Raw genomic sequence first — 18248 nt, 5'->3', positions numbered from 1 at the left:
CCACAGTACCCCACTGTTCCTAACCTCAAACAAGTTACGAACGAAAAAAGCGCAGCTTACCCTCCTGAGTTCCACTGTCATTGGCTCCGTGCGAAAGTTGAAGCACGATTTCCTCAAAGGTTGCAAGCGACTTTTTTTCGATTCATTGCCAGTGAAAATCCTGCTTGAAAATTCAACAACAGCAAGAATTTTCTCGATCTCAACTGGAATAAGCCGCCGACAAACTTCAGCGATTTCATCAGTTTGGCAAAGTACCAACTTGGAATTTCTAGGCTTTCTTCTCTCATATCGCTGCTTAATAGGCACTTTACTGTCCAGCAGCAGTTCGGAAGCCAATAAATCAACACATAAAAGCCGTGAAAGGCCAAATTCGATGAGATTTCATGCAACAACTATACCAAAAGCAAACAGTTCTAAAAGCTGCGTGACTACCTGTTTATTGCATTCATTCGCACCGTCGTTTTTTCAGTAACGCTGCCCGGCTAAACGATTAAGGCCATTAAGTATTTTGTCAACAACTGTTAATAATTTTCGTTGAAAAAATCGCTATTTCCTTATTAAGTTAATTGCTGCGGACCTTTTATGGCCCCCGCCTGCGTTTATTGCCAAAGTGCTTCTTCGTACGCCAATGGGTGAGCTAAATCCGACCCGGAGATATCGTTCAAAGCTCCTCGAGTCGGAAAAGAACAAAGAGCACGCAAGTATAATTAGGATTTTTTATGCCGAATGTCAAAGGCGTGTTTATTAGATAAAACGCACAGTTCTAATGTCTTTCGATTGAATGTTTGGGGGCGTGCAGCCTGCATAATAATCTCATGCTGCAGTCGACAGTGTGCTGAATAGTCAATGTTCGATCGGGCAATTCGGTGAAAGTTGATGATTCGCGGAAATGCTGTCAGGAAAATAGACGAAATTTGCGGCTAAGAAAAGGTTGCCGGGACAAATCGTTGTTGCGACCGCAATAAGTTCCGAACGAAACCAACCATTTAAATTCCCGAACGGTTTTCGAAACGGCCATAAGAATTTGTCAAGTGGTGACTTTTTGCCAAGGTTTCGGTGCAGTTTTCGAGATCATCAAGCGCATTATTCGCGTTTTTGTCCAAGCGAAAAACTGGCCCCATCGAAACGATAATGGCATCCAAATAAGTACAGAGGCGATAATGATTATTGCCGATTTTTAGCTTGCGGCCTTTCAATCCGGAAAATGCTTTATGGCACTTATTCAAGATGTTTGCAACCTCGATCCTCACTTATTATATCGTCGAGTTTGGCTCACGTATTCGTCAGTTTCGTCTCACTTTCCCTGGGATTTTGCAAACTTAGACATTGTCCTCACTAATTCCCCTGGGAGAAACGCATTGTTTTCACTCGTTCTCGCGATATGAACAGCACGCTAAAAGTTGGCAACACGCAATTATACTCCTCACTAAATCCACTTATATCAGTAATTCCCTTCATGCTGAAAAAACCACCGTTTCCTTTGGCTAAAGTTAAAAGTTTCGAATTTTATTTTAGGCAAAGTGAGGGAAGACAATTATCAGAGCTCTTTTGCCCTCACTAATTTTCGTTCGTCCAATCAAAAGTGACGAATGTGGCATTTTTCCTGCGTCAAATTTGTGCATCATTAAGAAAGACCTAAAAGTTGACGGTTTTATCTAACTTTGTTTCTCGCTGAATCCAAATACTGCGGTCACTTAAAGGATTTGGAACAGGAAATTGCACATTTTGTAAGCATTGACCAAAACCCAAGGGAAGTTATTTTTTTCAATTTTTACTCCTCACTAATTCCCAAACTCGCAGTGCCATTCAAGATGAGCTTGGCGCTATTAGTGTGGCCTTTTCCATGCTTGAATCAGATTAATCTTCATTAAGGGCTAAACGCTAGCAAAATGCTCCTCACTAATTCCTTTTAGTCTGTTCAGGCGCTTCAAGCTTGAATTGTAGCCAGTTCTTGCTTAAAATCGACCAGTTCCACATTTTCTTAGCATCAGCTAATGAAAAAAGCTGGGAAAAGTGCAACTGTCGTGAATCGTTTCTCCTCACTAATTCCCAATTCAATTCAGTTGCACGGCAATTGAAGGACTGGACATTTTCGTGATTAAAGTGGGAAAATTTACGTTTAGCTCTCGATTTCTTCAGATCTTGCAGTAGTTAGAAACCAATGAAAGTTCCACATTTGCACTCACTAAATCCAACTAGTAAATTTAGCCAATGAAGCAAGAAAAAGTGGTTTTTGAACTCTTTTAATTAATTATTCTTTGCCTTATTGTAGGGCCAAATAACGGCGCAAATGCTCAAACTTTGCTCCTTACTAATTCAGATTGGTTCATTCAGTCGCTTGAAATTGGTAAAGTGGCGTATTTCTGCCCCAAATCGATCAATTTGATGAGATCAAAATATTAAGCAAAACATGTTAAATGAAACTTGCCAAATCGCAATTGACCTGAATTTATCCTCCTCACTAAACTCGATTTCTCAATTTTTTACAAATGAAAATTGTTCCTGCGTTTGCTTAAAACGAAAAGTTGTAGATTTAGTAAGTGGCTCGAAGGCAATTAAGCAATATTTTCACTAATTCCGCATAGGGAGTCAAACTCATAAAAGCGCAATTTTTTTGAGACTATTATCCTCACTAAATTCCAATTCTATTCGGTCCTTTCCAGTTGAAATTTTCACAGTTTTTTCACTTAACATTATATTTTGTTGGCGATTATTTTGTCCCTCACTAATTCCCAAAAAAACAAACGTTTAAAATGCGAAATCTGGCCTTTCTCATGTTGAAATTCAAGTCAAAATTCACGAAATTCCTGCTTAAAACCGATCAATTGCACATTTCCTGAACTGAAAGCGGAAAATGAAGCTTTTGTACAAACGTTAATATCTCAAGTGTTTGGTCCTCACTATATCCGAACTCAATTTCATTCCCGATGTTTTAAGTGAGAGAAATGGACTTTTTCACGTTTGGCGCAAAATGTTTTTGCTTCAACTGTTGTGTTAAATTTAGTGGGTAAATTCCCAAAGTCGTTTGATTGCGCTTTAATTAAAGTTGGACTTTTGCCCTCACTAAATCGCATAAGCAAATTCAGCCACTTTTCTGGCATTTTCCATGCTTGAAACTGATTGTTTTGACTGGGGCGAGGACTAAAAATTCGCAAATTTCTGCTTTAAATGGATCAATTTCTGGGCATGTTCTCGTCTTTGAGAAATGACTGAAAGTTAGGACAAAATTGCGCCCGATGTTGCCTTTTCCTCACTAATTTCCTGGATGCGGATTCTAAATCTGTAGGTTCCTGGGTGTGGACTGGAATAATTTGCTGTGCAAAGGGAAATTCGACTTTAAACTTAGATTCCTTCTGATGGATTTTCAGTTCTTCATATGCTGCAATATTTGACATTTCACCAAACGAAACTGTTGAAATGATTGTGCAATAAATAATTGTTTTCTGCTTTGTTGACAAGATACAATAAAATAAGGCGGAGCCGTACAACGATCATTGCTATCGAACGGTTCGATCATTTGTCGGGGCTGATTGTGATCGAATTGTCTTGAGCAATATTGCGGTCATAAAATTCTCAAATCTCAAATTTCAGCCTCCCAACTTACTCACTTTTCCAGTGCGATCACGTGCACGTAATCCTGTTGCAGTCATTTTTCCAACTGAGCCGGACACCTTCATAAATAAAAACGTTCTGTCGTGGTGCATATTATGAAAACGGCATGATGAATGGCTGGCAGCATTATGAATTCATTGCAGGCCCAAAGTGCATACCATCTCGCACCATTTAATTCTTCGTCGAAGTTCAAGCAATGACCACATAACTTTGCATGTGGAATTTCCGGGTGAAAATCTCTTCGGGAGATTTAGTCAGAGCTCAAGAGCCGATAGATAGTGTGAGAAAATATGGATTTGTGGCGTTTCTCTCTGATCAACCCACGCGTTTTAAGCAAATTATGGTCGAACCCAGTTGGTTCCCAGGTGGTTTTCTGCTGAAAATTGCTAAACGCCTTACGACCTTGCCAAGGTTACTCGAACACTTTGTTGTTCATTTTTCTGCATAGATAATCGCATTCGCTGACGTAACCGATATGGGAAAGAACAGTTCATGCAAACTGATCATTTCCTTCAATACAGAGTGAACGGAGAAACTTCCAGTTTAAAACTCATGAGTTTTACCGTCGCGGAAAATATTTTTTCCACCTTGGAGCAACCAGAAATTTGCTCAATTTCCCTTTTTCTTCCTCAATTTTCAAAAAAACGTAACTTGTACTCCAAAGTATCTAGCAATTTGAAATTTGCTCGCTCTGTAGAAGACATTTTGAGTTAAAAATCGAGAAATTATCGCTGAAATTGTGCAAAGCTTTCATTTGTTACAATTCTGTAACTGCAGGGCCAAGCTTATACAGATTTACATTTACATAAATTTAAAATTGCGCGCTGCTCTTGAAAAATTCATTACTTGCAGTCCAAATTTGCTGGCAACTTTAGATTTGTTCACCTTGTAGGAGATACCTGCGACTTAAAATCCTGACAATATCAATAAAACCTTGCAAAGCCCGGACTTTCGTCAGCCTCATAAATGCAGGGCCAAAACTGGACATGTTTCCTCAAGTGCGCTCTCTTTTATAAAAATTCCCAACTTCCACTCCAGACGCGCTAGCAACTTGAAAGTTGCTCACCCTGTAGAACACAATTGGCGCAAAAAACCTTGAAATCCTTACTTAAATCGTGCAAAGGCACCATTTTTCGCAACCCCGTAAGTTTAGGACCAAAAATGAACTTATCTTCTCAATTGCGCGCTCAATTAGTAAAATTACGAACTTTCATGCGAAAATAGATAGCAATTTCAAATTCGCTCAACTTGTAGAACACATTTGTAGCTAAAACCCCTGAGAATGTTGATTTGGATCTTACAAAACTCAAATTTTTGCCTGGCTCATCAACGCAGGGCCATAAAAGGAGGTTACTCCAATTGCGCGCCCTCCTTCAAAAATTCTGAACTTCCAGGCCAAAGTCCTCCGCAACTTGAAAGTCGCTCGCCTTATAGAACACCCGTTGAGCTCAACAACCTGCAAATATGACTTAAATCGCATAAAGCCCTGATTTTTTCCAGCCTCAGCAATGCAGGGCCGAAAGTGATTTTTTTCCAAATTGTGCACTCTTTTGCAAAAATTCTAAACTTCCAATCCATAGCCGGTAGTAACTTGAAATTTGCTCATCCGGTAAAAGACACTTGGAGCAAAACATTGTAAAATTATGACTGAAATCGTAAAAAGATCTGATTTTTGCCAACCGCATAAACGCAGGGCCAAAAATGAAACGCTTTCCCCGATAGCGCGCTCTTTTTAAAAATTCCGAACTTTTATTCCAAAGTCGGTAGCAACTTGAAGTTCGCTCAACCTATAGAGGACACTTACAGCTGCAACTGGTGAAAATTTCACTCGAATCATGCAATGCACCAATTTTTTCGAATCCTGTCACTGCAGGACCAAAAATCAACACGTTTCCTCAATTGCGCGCTCATCTTTAAAAATTCGCTACTTCCATTCCAAAACCGGTAGCAACTTGAAATTTGCTCACCCGGTAAAAATCCCGTGAAGTTGCAACTCCTGAAATTGTCATTCAAATAGTGCAAAGTCCAGATTTTTTCCAACCCTGTCACTGCAGGACTAAAGATGAACACATTTTCACAATTGATCTTTTTAAAAAATTCGTAACTTCTTCCTCAAAATCGCCATTCCAGCAACTTTAAACGTTCTGATCTTGTAGAACATACGTGAAACTGAAAACCCGTAAGATATTAAGAGATTCGAGCAAACTCCTGATTTTCCAATCATGTAAATGCAGAATAAAAAATTAATAGGTACGTTTCCCCAGTTATGCGCTCTTTTAAAAAAATTGCGATCTTCTAGTCCAAAGGGCGCAACAACTTGAAACTTGCTCACAATGTAGGAGGTGCTTGGGGCAAAGAATCCTGAAAATTTTGCTCGAATCGTCCAGGACTGTGATTTTTGGCAACCCCGTAAATGCAGGACCAAAAATGAGCAAATTCCTAACTTCCACTGCAAAGAAGTCTGCAACTTAAAATTGGCCCATCCTGTGGAATTGACCTTGAAGAAGGTTTTAGAGTGGCTGGGGATACTAGTAACCGAAACGTTGTGATAAAAACATCATCCTCAAGTCGGAATAAACCGTTGAATATTCCCTTTGTAGGCTTACAGCGAACTAACCCAAATCACGTCTGAAGATGCAAGTTACTCGCACTATCAAAACGTCAGAACAAACCTCTTTTTCACCATGGCTTCCATGTCTAGGGCCCACGCGATTAACTTCCAATGGAATTTTGATCCATAGCCTTTGCCGGTTCCATAAGAAAGGCCACATTTCCATATCAAATAGGCTCGAAACGCGAATTTTCTCCACCCTGTTTACAGTGCCGAGTTTACAAACATGTAGCCACGCCCCTGTATGCAAATCGCACAATTTATTATTCAATGCAGCCGGCAAAAAATCCGTCAAGGACCTGAACATGTTGATTTTTTCAGATCTAATAAATGGTTCAATTACAAGAGCGCTGTTGAACCCTGCGGTTCTCGTGTAGAAAACATAAATAATGCTCTTATTGTTCGACTGATTTTAGACATGATTTAGTGTTAAGGATCGGGAGTTTGGTAGAAAAAGGCCGCTTCAAGGTACAGCTATGATGTCATTCAAACGCTAGAGTTTTTGACTACTTTTATTTGCGCCCAAAGAAAGTTCACAGCCCCATTTTGCTCACGGCTTTTTTGATCGACTTCTTCGCCTTCGATAGGTTGATGGACGCAATATTGAACACCAGCTTGCGGCGCTTCAGCTGAAAGTCCCTCAAGTCCTCCTCAATGTTTTGCATCTCCACAAACTCCAGCTTGCTCAGCTCCTCCATGGTGGCGCCCAGTTTGGCAAAGTCTGGCGACCTTGTGGTGGCCTTCAGGTTGCGACTTCGCCCTAGTAGTTCTGGGGAGGGGCAGCGCCCCTTTCTGATCATTGGGGGGCCAGTGCGGGGCATTGTGGGGGGGCTACTGGACCTGGCCTGTGGTGGCCTTCTCTCATACTGCATGGGCATGCGCTGCATGCCACTCCCGCCCATCTGGGGAAAAGGAGGGCGTCTCCCAGAGCGGGACTGGGGTCGGGGGGCGCAGCCACAATCGCCCATTTTGGGATAACTGGGAATTTTGACGTGTTTGGACTGCAAATCGCAAAAGTCACCAACACCTGGGAGATGCGGGTTGGTGCCCAGCATACAGAGGCTTGGGGAAATGACAAGAGGCCTCAACGTATAACTGATTTATTTAAAATTTATACAAAATAATCATCACGCGTAAATAGAGCTTCTAGGAAGCTAACGGGGGTGGGGAGGTTAATCTAGGCCAGCTTCTTGTCGAAGAGGAACTCTCCAAGCACGCCGTGCTTGTCCATCATCTTCTCCAAGCTGGACAGTTTCCCGGCCAGGTCGCGCTGCCCTTGGTACTGTTCAGTCAGGAAATCGCCAGTCAAATAATCCACCAACTGCCAAAGAAAAACTCTTGTAGATCCTTCATAAAAGCGGCGTTAAGTCAACCTACATGGTAGTCGTTGAAGTTGGGATCGCCTTCGCAGACTTGGATCAAGTTGCGGATTCTGCCAGTGACTGAAGCCTCCAGGTTCAGGGCCGCCCTTAGGGCGGAAGCCCCATTCGTAAAGGTGGAGGTGAGGTTGAAAGTCAGGTCCTGAAATCCATCAGCGATTCGTTGAGGAGGAGGAGGAGGAACGCGACCAAACTTACTTTATAGGGAATCATATCGGTGACGCCTGAAATGAGCTGTCCTCTCATCAGCAGATACTCAATCAGCTTGATGGCATGTTCGCGTTCTTCGCTGGCAGCCTTGAAGAAGAGACTGGCAAATCCAGGCCTGTTGACCAGGTCCTTGGAAAAGTGCGCCCCCATGGCCATATATTGAAGGCCAGCCTTCAGTTCTTCGGCCACGTGGCTTCTCACAGCCTTCATGCAAGGCGCCTGCATATCGATCCATGATTGCGGAAGATCCGCTTGCTTGTGCTCGCCTGGAATGCATTTTTTTTAACCCAGTACGTCAATGTTGTTGATCGAAATCGGAACTTTCTATAATTAAACGCTCATGTTTGATCTGTTGATGCCAACAATGTTCAATTGCGCATCGCCAGCAATTCCGATAACAAGCAGCTTTGGGAAAATGCTGAAATGTCCCTATTTATATCTAGGCGTTCTTTAAATTCCGCGTCTGATCTACGTAGGAGAACCCGAGTGGTTTGTTTTTTATGTACTGCCTGCCGACAGTAGGGAATTTGCTGAATCAGCCCTCAGAGTTTGATCGGGGTTTTTTCGTTTCAGCCTATACTCAATTGAGTGAAAATGAATTCCCCGCCAGTGGCCAAAAATCTCAAGAACTCAGTCCTTGTAGGCAGTTTTTGCCCGATTCCTCCTCTTCAACCACGTCAATTTACTTGAAATCCATATCGCTTCTACGTGATTCCGATAAAGTAACCCAATATTGACTTACACGTCCGAATAGAGAGTGACAATAGAAAAATGCCTTGGAATCGTTGAAAACTACTTTGGGTCGAGAGACAAAGTCTTGGTTGGTTATTGGCATCAATAATCTCAAAGTTCAGCCGAGCGCTTGTGCACTCAAAACACAATTAACTGCTCTTCAAGTATCCAATTTTTTTAATAGCGTTACGAAACACATTCAATTAAGTGATGATGGATGGATTTTGAGATCCTGATGATGGCCCTGAAGTGAAACAGGTGCCCGTTTTGTAAGCAAATGAAGTGGAATGTTGAGTGAAGAAATGAAAAACGACCAAATCAGTACGATATAAATAAACATTTTATAGAATCGAAAGAACTCAGGATTTTGGAAGAAACACAGAGCCTTAAGGATTGTCCTGCAGTTGGAAATTTACTCCAAAACTAAGTTTGATTGCTGGATTTCGGCAACTTTTCATGTTTTGCGTTTGGACAAGGATTTTTCCAGCAAACTGTATGCACATGTATTCAGAAGGTTGCAGAGAAATGAGATTATTTCAAGCACCTTTTAGAATATCTCTAAGCGTATCTGAATTCTACACTTACTTAGATCAGAAATCTGGACGGTTCTGATGCCGCCTAATAAAATTGTTGCTTGATTCAACTGAAGAAAACCCTGGATTTTCACAAGATTTTTCCCGATTTATTCAATCGCGGTCAAAAAACTGAAAAGAACTTAATCCAAAAGCCTTCAAAGTCTCAAATGCAGCCGAAAGTTCAGTACAAAATCAAGTTTTTGCCATTGATGGATTTCATGGAGAAAATCGCAAGTTAGAAGGTTTTGAAGGTTGAAAATGATTTTTAAAACCTCGTCAAGTATTCAGACACTTTTCAAGGCAACATAAATCCACCTCATCCATATAGAACTGATCTAAAAGAGTAGATTCATTTTAAAACTTTCCTTTAAAACGAAACTTTTAGCGATGCCATTATTACTTGGTTTTATGCAAAAAAAATAGTTTCTAAGCCTCAAACTCGATAGAAAATTATTTAAACTGATTCGACAGAAAATTAACACTTTTTGAAACCAATAAAGTGAAGAAAATGTTCAAGAAATGCTAAATGCTGGACCTTATCCATCTGAAACCCGCGCTTTTTACCAAAATCAGCATCAAAACATAATAGAAATGAAACGCAAAATGTTTGAAAACCAGGAAATTTACAAAACTGTCGACTTTTTCGGAATTTTCGAATTTCTTTTTTCAATTTTCTGCCTCTGAAGATGCGGGCCACTCGTGCTTGCGAAACGTCAAGTACATGGATTTTTCTCTTTTAGATCAGCCGAAGTAATTTTTACGAATAACTTTTGATAAATAATTTTTAAGACAAAAATTTTGAAGTCAAATACCCAAGAAACATCCGAGTTTTGAAATGATAAATCCGTCTCTTAACCTTAATCTAGAACTTATCTGAAACTCTACCTGAAAAGAGCATTCTAGGCAAAAAAGTGTTTTCTAAGCCCCCAAACTCGATGGAAGATTATTTAAATTGATTCAACAGAAAATGAAGACTTTGTAAAACCAATAAAGTGAAGAAAATGATCAAGAAATGCAAACATTTTGCCTCAAATTGAAGTTTTTGTCAATTGGGGATAAATGTTTGATCTTATCCAACTCAAGCCAGCGCTGATTTTGGCAGAAAACTTGCTCCAAAACATAATCGAAATAAAACGAACAAAGCCTGGAAACCAAATGTCCAAAAAAGTTTGGATTCTGCGACCATCACTGGAAACTGATGACTTTTTCGGAATTTTCGATTTTTTTTCTTCAATTATTTGCCGCTGAAGATGCAAGTCACTCGTGCCAGCAAAACGCCAAAAAAAACTATTTTTCACGACGGCTTAGAAGCGAAAATAAATCATCAGTTTCAAAAAATGGCAAAAGCAAACCATTTTTTAATTAAATCTCCCGAAAGCAACCAATTTTACACATTTTTCAAAACTTGCCCAATAAACCTGTGACTAATTTAATAACACTGATTAACTGATCGATTTTGTAGGAAAAAAGCGAATTTCACTGGAAACTGATGACTTTTTCGGAATTTTATATTTTTTTTCTTCAATTATTTGCCGCTGAAGATGCAAGTCACTCGTGCCAGCAAAACGCCAAAAAAAAACTATTTTTCACGACGACTTAGAAGCGAAAATAAATCATCAGTTTCAAAAAATGGCAAAAGCAAACCATTTTTCAATTAAATTTCCCGAAAGCAACCAATTTTACACATTTTTCAAAACTTGCCCAATAAACCTGTGACTAGTTTAATAACACTGATTAACTGATCGATTTTGTAGAAAAAAAGCGAATTTCAACGCATAGACGATTKTTGGTTTCGAAAAAATCTGCCAAATCGATCCGTAAAACGCCTTGGAAYCAAATCTAAAAAAAAGGCAAAAATTGACTCATTTTTGCACCGAAGAAATAATGAAAAGTCCCGCGCTTTGGTTACCAATTTTGGATTGTTTCAATCCATGTCTGAGGATGACTTTAAAACAAAACCTTCTGCGGTTAACGAATAGCATTTGTTTGATCCTACTACTTATTCAAGCTGACCAAACGAACTTTTTTAAACACAACAGATATCAATATCTGATGATGTTAAATCGACTTTTCCCCGATTTATTGGTCAATTGTTCACGATCATCTTCTTGGCGACTTTATCGACTTTATACTTGGATATTGTTCGCACAATAAATTGGGTAAAATGTCAGGGGAACCCACAGTAAATTGCAACACTTTGGTGCTGCTGAAACGATGTGTCGGTCATAGCACCAGTGATGCCATACTAGGGAATTTTTGCCTAGATTTAGGGATTTTTCTCAAGTAAAAGACGAAAGAAATTTATCCGCAAAAAAATTAATTCTGAGAAGTAAATATTAAAATTCGAGCAGTTTTGACCCAGAACGCGAAATTTGAATATCAGACACTTAGGTGCAAGATTATGCCAAAATTCCATGTTTTTCGTCCCATTTCTGCTCATTTCTCGGAGGCAAAATGAGCAAGAACGCTCACTTGTACATCATTCTAGACAGAAATAAATGGCCTTTTTAGAAAGTGAACCACGGATGGGGAAATGCTGGCAGTTTGCTCAAAAAATGCTTGAATTCAAGAAGTTTTAGATTTGAGTGGTTTTTGTTTGAGTTGCAAAATCCACTTGAACATGACGCTGCTTTTTTCGACGTTTCTCAAGAATCATTAGAGCCACAGAATTCGTTTTGGCATCGTTGGATAGAGAATTGAAAAGGCGATTCAGTCGTAACAACGTGAGTGAGGAAATTCGAGTAGTTTTGACCGAGAAAGCGAAATTTGAATATCAGACACTTAGGTGCAAGATTAAGCCAAAATTCCATGTTTTCCGTCCCATTTTTGTTCATTTCTCGGAGGCAAAATGAGCAAGAACGCTCATTTGTACATCATTCTAGAGAGAAATAAATGGCCCTTTTAGARAGTGAACCATCAATAAGGAAATGTTGGCAGTTTTCTCAAAAATGCTTGAATTCAAGAAGTTTTAGATTTGCGTGGATTTTGTTTGAGTTGCAAAATCCACCTGAACATGACGCTGCTTTCTACGAAGTTTCTCAAGAACCATTCGAGCCACAGAATTCGTTTTGGCATCGTTGGATAGAGAATTGAAAGCTCGATTCAGTCGTAACAACGTGAGAGGAAATTCGAATAGGTTTGGCCCAGAAAGCGAAATTTGAATATCAAACACTTAGGTTCAAGATTATACCAAAATCTCATGTTTTCCGTCCCGTTTTTGCTCATATCTCGGAGGAAAAATGTTGGCAGTTTTCTCAAAAAATGCTTCAATTCAAGAAGTTTTAGATTTGCGTGGTTTTTTTTGAGTTGCAAAATCCACYTGAACATGACGCTGCATAGAAATGCAAGCAAAAACGTGGCCCACTTCTTGTTTATGTGCCCCAGCGATTCTGGAGCAAACAATTGAAAAATTTGCGCCTAGAAATGTTGGTTGTTTGGTCTAGGTTAGGACCCGCAGTCTTCCAAAGGCTATTGTGGCATTTTAACTCCTAGATCGAGTGGCGGTAAATCAAAACAACATGACATTTGACCTGGTTTACTGCGCCGTGATCGATTTTCGATAACCCCTGAGCTAAACTGACCCCAGCTGTGGCCTTGCGCAGTCAAAACACATTGTTAACCAATCAAGTGGCTTTTCCAAGGCTTTTTGGCCCGAACCAAAGGTCATGACAATGCACAATCGATCAGATGGCGGACGAAAACAACATGGCGTCAACTATGAACTTTTTTCGAGTTACTTTTCTTTGTTTTAATATACTTACATTGGAGTTCTGCCTGGACGCAGGCGACGATGAAGAGCAGAGTGGCACTAACGATGAAAGCCCTCATTTTTTCGGATGTTTGTACGTTAACTGGGAACAAAGTTTTTCGCTTAGTCACGATTGGACACGTTTTCTTCAGCCTGCCTTTACACGCACTGGTGCAGAAGGATGACTATTCGAACTAGACGATTATCGGTGGATTTTTAATCTATTTGGGGTGTTGTTGATGCACACGACACGAAATTTCTCATTATCTTAACCTCACTGGAAATATACATTAGTGCGATACAGTCATACTGCGCACGAACCGCGTCGGGCTTTTGCTCTTTGTTTGCTTCGTTGTTTCGGGGCTCTGTTGCCAGCTAGTTTGGTTTATTAGGGCTTTTCCTGATGGAAATTTTGGCAATTTTACGTCTCCGACCCTCAATTCCGGGATTTTTTGCCAATTAAGCCCCACATAAGGCCTCCCAAGTGCGCAAAGGCACACCTAGAGGCGGTGAAACTTGGAAAACCTCAACAACCCCCGGATCATTTAGACCATTCTCTTGCCTACCTTTAACTCCAAAGCCAAAAACTCCAGGAAAAATTGCGGAATCCCAAAAAAGTTTAAAAATCCCAAACTTGACAACACCGTAAATTCAAAGTCCAGAACAGCGAAATGTATGCGTAGTAAGAAACACAAGTGTTTTCCAATGATCTTCGTGTGCAAACTGTTCGAAACGAAATAAAAGTTTGCGCCTTGAACAATTAACGTTTAGAGTTTTAGTCGATAGTGATTTCGCTGGCAAGATACCAGGTACGTCCCCTATTGGCCCCTTTATCCTTATCAACTAATCCTCAGCACAAAGAGTTCATTTGCCATTCGGCCTGCGCCCCGTCCATTACTGCTGAAGACATTGAGGTTATAAGCGCCTGCTTTTTTTGATTTTTAGGGATCATGAAGGCTTTTCTGATTTTCGCTGCTGTTGTGGCCGCCGTCTCGGCCAATGAGTGCTACAAGGACGTTCTGTCCGCCTGCAGAAATGGAAACACCCTGTCCAAACAACGTGAGTATAGTCAAAACAGGTTTGAACTTGTTGTGGAAAAATGTGCCGTCTAGATTGTTCAAAGGCGTTCATGTTGTGTCAAGTCGCGTCGCATCAGCTGATCAACAACGGCGCCATTTTCCCAAGTGCTTAACCTAGAAATAGCTTTGTCATCTTTCAGGCCGTTTCTCTTTGTTTTAAACAGTTTGCTTTTAATTTGTCCTGTTGTTGCTCACTTTATTTGCTAGAACATGGTCAATAAGTGACTTTAGATCTAACTTGACAGTTGTCGCTGTCAACCAAGTCAATCTCTGTTGCCACAACAATTCAATGTCAATTTTTCCGTAATCTACAACCCAGTTTTGTCAGTAAACCTGCCCGTCCTCAGACTTTCTGAACCAACGTTGACAAAAAATGATTGTTCCGTAAGCCCACAAAGTTTCAGTTTGTCAAAGGAAACAATTGAAATTCTGTGAGTCACTAACGTTTAGCAATAGCAACGTTTCCAACAAAACTCAACAGTTGATCGCTACCGGAACTAGGAAAAAAACGTTGCTAATTAGTCCGAATTTAACAAAACGCATTTTTTCCATTAATCCTGAAATCGAAACGTCCCGAAAAGCCATGAGTATCTGAAAAACTCCAAGAATTAAGAACGTTAAAGTTTTTCCATCCGATGGGCCAAAGTTTTCTCTGTAGGACTTCAAAATTTCGCCCATAACCCTTCTTCAGGTTCCTGAGAAAAATTGACAAAACTCATTCACGTTTATCAAGATCGTTATGTTCAAAATGTTACAAACGATCTTTCAAGAGTTGATTTAAAACAAAACGTTTCCTCTGTAGACATGTTTTTCATGGTCAGGGTTTCACAGAAAAATCGCAATTTTACGGACAGTTATCAAAAGCAAAATGATCTCAAAACACTAAAGTTTTTTTGCTTTGCACCATTTTGAACTTAACGATCTTCATCAACGTGAATGGAGCAAAAAAACTTCAGTGTTTCGAGTTGATTCTGTTTTTGATAAACGTCCGTAAAATTGGGATTTTCCTGTCAAACCCTGGCATCGGAAAAATCGAAATTTAGCTGACTTTTACAAGGACGAAATGAAGTCGGACGTTTGAAGTTTTTCCTTTCCATGAGCCAAAGTATCTTCGATAAGCTTTAGGAGTTTTCCCTTCATAAATTGCTGATTTTATTAACTTTGATCAAGAGTTTTCAAAGTACCAAAAACAATTTTTGCGCTCAATTTATCATTCTCACTCTGCATCATCAGAGTTTTTGACTAGGAATCCACTTTACTGTGACGTTTATCAAGAGCCAACGTTTCAAAACTTGCTAGTAATTTTTCAACCATAAACTGCAAATTTCTCGTAAATTTGAAGTTCTCACATTTGATGGTCAAAAATTTGGTTTTTAAGCAAATTGGCCAGTTTCATCTATGTTTATCACAAGTAACGTTTAGAAAACTTCAACGTTTTTCAATCAATCGACGTTTTTGACACTGAAACAAACTAGAAAGTTGTAACGTTTGCATTCAAAGGGACATGTTTTCATCTGCAAACGTGATCTAATAGCAAACTGCCTGCGGAAATGCCAAATTTTGACGTTTACGTTTATCGAAAGCCGCCATTTTAAAAACATGACAAGCACATTTCGACAAAAAATTCTGCAATGATCGGATTTTCTATAGTTTATTCGATGGACGAAAGTTTTACCAAGTTTTTCCAGAAAAAATGTCATGCACGTTTAACATGAGCAACATTTTTAAAAATTCAACGTTACTCATGAATTGGCTTTTCAGTGTTTTCGCTGTAAACTTTTTGAAACTTTGATGAGTTTCTTCTAGGTAAAAACGTGCAAGCTCCTTAACGTTAATCAGAACTGACAAAAGTTTAACGCTGTTTATCAGTCGGATTTATCAAACTTCTCTATAAATAAGCTTCTAGAAAAGAAAAAACATAAATTCAAATTTAATGGACGTTTATCATGAGCAAACGTTTGCGAGACGATTGAAGCGTTTTTTTCTGGGTTGGTCGCGTCTAAAATACAAAACCTTGGTGGACTTTAGATTGGAAAGTGCAAAGTTTCTTCAGTCCCGTTGGATTTCATCATTAAGCTTCTAAGCGGAGCAACGAAAATGGCTTCTCGAGGCTTTACTTCAAACTTCACTTTCTGCAATTAATCTTGCTGGTTTTCTATGAGGCAATTTCTTTCAAACTGGTCGAATTTTGTCATCGTTTATCATCAAAGTCAACATATCCTAAACCGCTCAAACATTTCATAAACAATGCATTTTTCGTTCAAAGCGGTAATTAGTGACGTTTATCATGAAATCGCGCAAGGTCTTTTTCAACGATTAATATCTCCCAAAGTAGTGCAGCTAGAAAGTTGGGAATTTCGGCGTTGGACAGGGGAAGTTTTCGCCTTCAAATTCCATATCGTTTGATTAATTTTTCATTGCAACTTTTTGACTGCAACTACAGTAAATAGTTAATTTCCACATGAATCCATCAAACGTTATCAATCAAACCGACCAATTAATTCCCATTTTATGCGTTGGAAGTCATCTATGTGCATAACATTTAAGCGATTATCGTTATCTGCAGCACTAAAATAGACTGTCTATTGAGTGATATTGTTTGAAAGCGAACGAACAAAAACAGCGGAATTTCCTGCGTAACTTTCCTTGTAAAACACTGGCCTCTTGTTTGCAGAGGGATTATTGAGTACTTGTGACTCGAAATATGGAGCGATCGATGCCGTTGAAGGCGAACTGCAGCGATTCACCAACAGTCTTTTGTACAAATCGTTCGATTTTCTCATTCTGTCCACCCACTATGGAAACTACCTGAAGAATCGGCCCGGATTCGAGAAACTGTTCAGAGGCCTTTCGGATGGCCTGTGGGAGGACACCATCAACTCCATCAAGTACATAACATCGCGTGGAGGAGAAATGAGCTTCAGCAACATTGACACAGTAAACGATGTGAGCAACGATGCAGCCACTTTGGAGCTGTACGAGCTTCACTCGTTGGGAAAAGCTCTGGATATCGAAAAGAAGCTGGCTGAGAAAGCCTTTGATATCCATAAGGCTGCCTCTGGACATAAGACTGATCATCACGATCCGGAAGTGGCGCATCATCTGGAGGAGAAGTTTATGTCCAAGCAGAGGAACATCATCAGGGATCTGGCTGGATACACCAAGGACCTGAGCCAGATCATGGACACTCCAGATGTCTCCTTGGGACTCTATTTGTTCGATGAGTATTTGCAAAAAGTCGTCGACTAAGTGTTAGTTTGGGTAGTTGTTCTCTGGCAGGACATTGCCTATGTATGTAATGATTATTATGATTATAATGTTTAAGTAAAGAGTTTGTTTCGTGACGTGAAGGTGCTTGATTACTGCCCAGAAGCTCCCAGAGCGGATCCGCTCGGCCTTAATAAGATGTAGTTCTTAAGCGGTGTTGATGGCTGCATGCGCTAAATTTAATGAGCCAAACCGTCGTTAAACTAGAGGGATTTAGGGCTTTTAGCCCCTCAAAAAAACCCAAACTCTGCCGGTAGCGCCGGAATTAATTGAATTTTTCCAAAGGCAATTGCAACCGGCAGTAAATTTTTAATGAAGACTATTTCCCAGTCACGCGTCCACTAATTAACACCGACCGGCTTTTTGCATGCAAATAATTCCAGTTTTTCGTTAATATTTCGTTTTCACTTTTTCTTGTCTTGGCCTTTACATCGGGCTGAACCAGTTGTTCGGATCTTGTTCAAATTACACGAAAACATGAATTAACGAGCTCCCGTCCGAGGCACTCTTGAAAAGGTCATCAGATTAATAAATGCTGTATTAGATCGGCGATAAGATCCCAGAAACAGCGTATTTATGTGGTTTGATCGAAGTGAGTCGATAAGGTTACAATGGCTTCTTCTTTGCCGCCGATCGCCCAGAAACTGGTGAGTTTTCCGGCTTTTACTTCGTGAATTTTTTTTGGGCCTTAAGACGTTTTCAAGTAATGGTTTTTCCAAAACAGAGTTATGCAATTTTGGGATTTAAATGCGACTTTCCCTAGCTGTTGCGCAAGTTTTTCTCTGTAAAACGGTATCAAAATTAGCGTTTTGAGTCAGTTGATTTTTGTGTAGTTAAATTTTCTGCATCGAGTAGTTAGAATCCTTGAAGTGGCATGCGACCGTTTGAAGCTGATGTTCAAAATATTGTCTAAATATTCCCAAATCAAAGTGCAACTTTCTACAGTTTTAGAGCCAGGTTTTCTCTTCGAAAGTTTGCCAAAGTCAACAGTGTAGCTTGAACAGTTATTTGAAATGTTGCCAAAATTCACCCAAA

At 39.9% G+C, this 18248-nt stretch overlaps 2 protein-coding genes across 3 annotated transcripts; one reads left to right on the top strand and one right to left on the bottom strand.

Moving 5' to 3' along the window:
- Nucleotides 1-7309: 7309 nt before the first annotated feature.
- LOC109534708 (ferritin subunit) lies at nt 7310-13518 on the bottom strand. Of its 2 annotated transcripts, XM_048662754.1 has the most exons (5): nt 13434-13518; nt 12881-12970; nt 7801-8078; nt 7601-7744; nt 7310-7544 (listed from the first exon to the last, which is right to left on the bottom strand). In XM_048662754.1, the coding sequence occupies exons 2-5, from the start codon at nt 12945-12947 to the stop codon at nt 7401-7403; spliced, it is 633 nt and encodes a 210-aa protein (XP_048518711.1). In that variant the 5' UTR covers nt 12948-12970; nt 13434-13518; the 3' UTR covers nt 7310-7400. The 2 variants fall into 2 exon arrangements, with proteins under 2 accessions (XP_048518711.1, XP_019756021.1); XM_019900462.2 differs by lacking the exon at nt 13434-13518 and having other exon boundaries at nt 12881-13221.
- A 33-nt stretch (nt 13519-13551) lies between these two features.
- LOC109534707 (ferritin heavy polypeptide-like 17) lies at nt 13552-17290 on the top strand. The gene is made up of 3 exons (XM_019900461.2): nt 13552-13676; nt 13813-13926; nt 16621-17290. Exons 2-3 carry the CDS (start codon nt 13818-13820, stop codon nt 17193-17195), a joined length of 684 nt encoding a protein of 227 aa, XP_019756020.1. The 5' UTR covers nt 13552-13676; nt 13813-13817; the 3' UTR covers nt 17196-17290.
- Nucleotides 17291-18248: the final 958 nt, after the last annotated feature.

This window comes from Dendroctonus ponderosae, unplaced genomic scaffold, assembly GCF_020466585.1.
Source record: "Dendroctonus ponderosae isolate FM_Combo_2020 unplaced genomic scaffold, Dpon_F_20191213v2 Dpon_F_20191213_11, whole genome shotgun sequence".
Taxonomy (NCBI): Eukaryota; Metazoa; Arthropoda; class Insecta; order Coleoptera; family Curculionidae; genus Dendroctonus; species Dendroctonus ponderosae.
Note: the sequence above shows the minus strand (reverse complement) of the source record. Positions and strands in the feature narration are given on the sequence as shown.

Coding starts and splice junctions, on each gene's coding strand:
- LOC109534708 (XM_048662754.1), bottom strand. CDS start 12,947: ATGAGGGCTTTCATCGTTAGTGCCACTCTGCTCTTCATCGTCGCCTGC. Junction 7,745..7,800: donor CCGATATGATTCCCTATAAA/GTAAGTTTGGTC, acceptor GATGGATTTCAG/GACCTGACTTTCAACCTCAC. Junction 7,545..7,600: donor CCAACTTCAACGACTACCAT/GTAGGTTGACTT, acceptor TTTCTTTGGCAG/TTGGTGGATTATTTGACTGG.
- LOC109534707 (XM_019900461.2), top strand. CDS start 13,818: ATGAAGGCTTTTCTGATTTTCGCTGCTGTTGTGGCCGCCGTCTCGGCC. Junction 13,927..16,620: donor AAACACCCTGTCCAAACAAC/GTGAGTATAGTC, acceptor TCTTGTTTGCAG/AGGGATTATTGAGTACTTGT.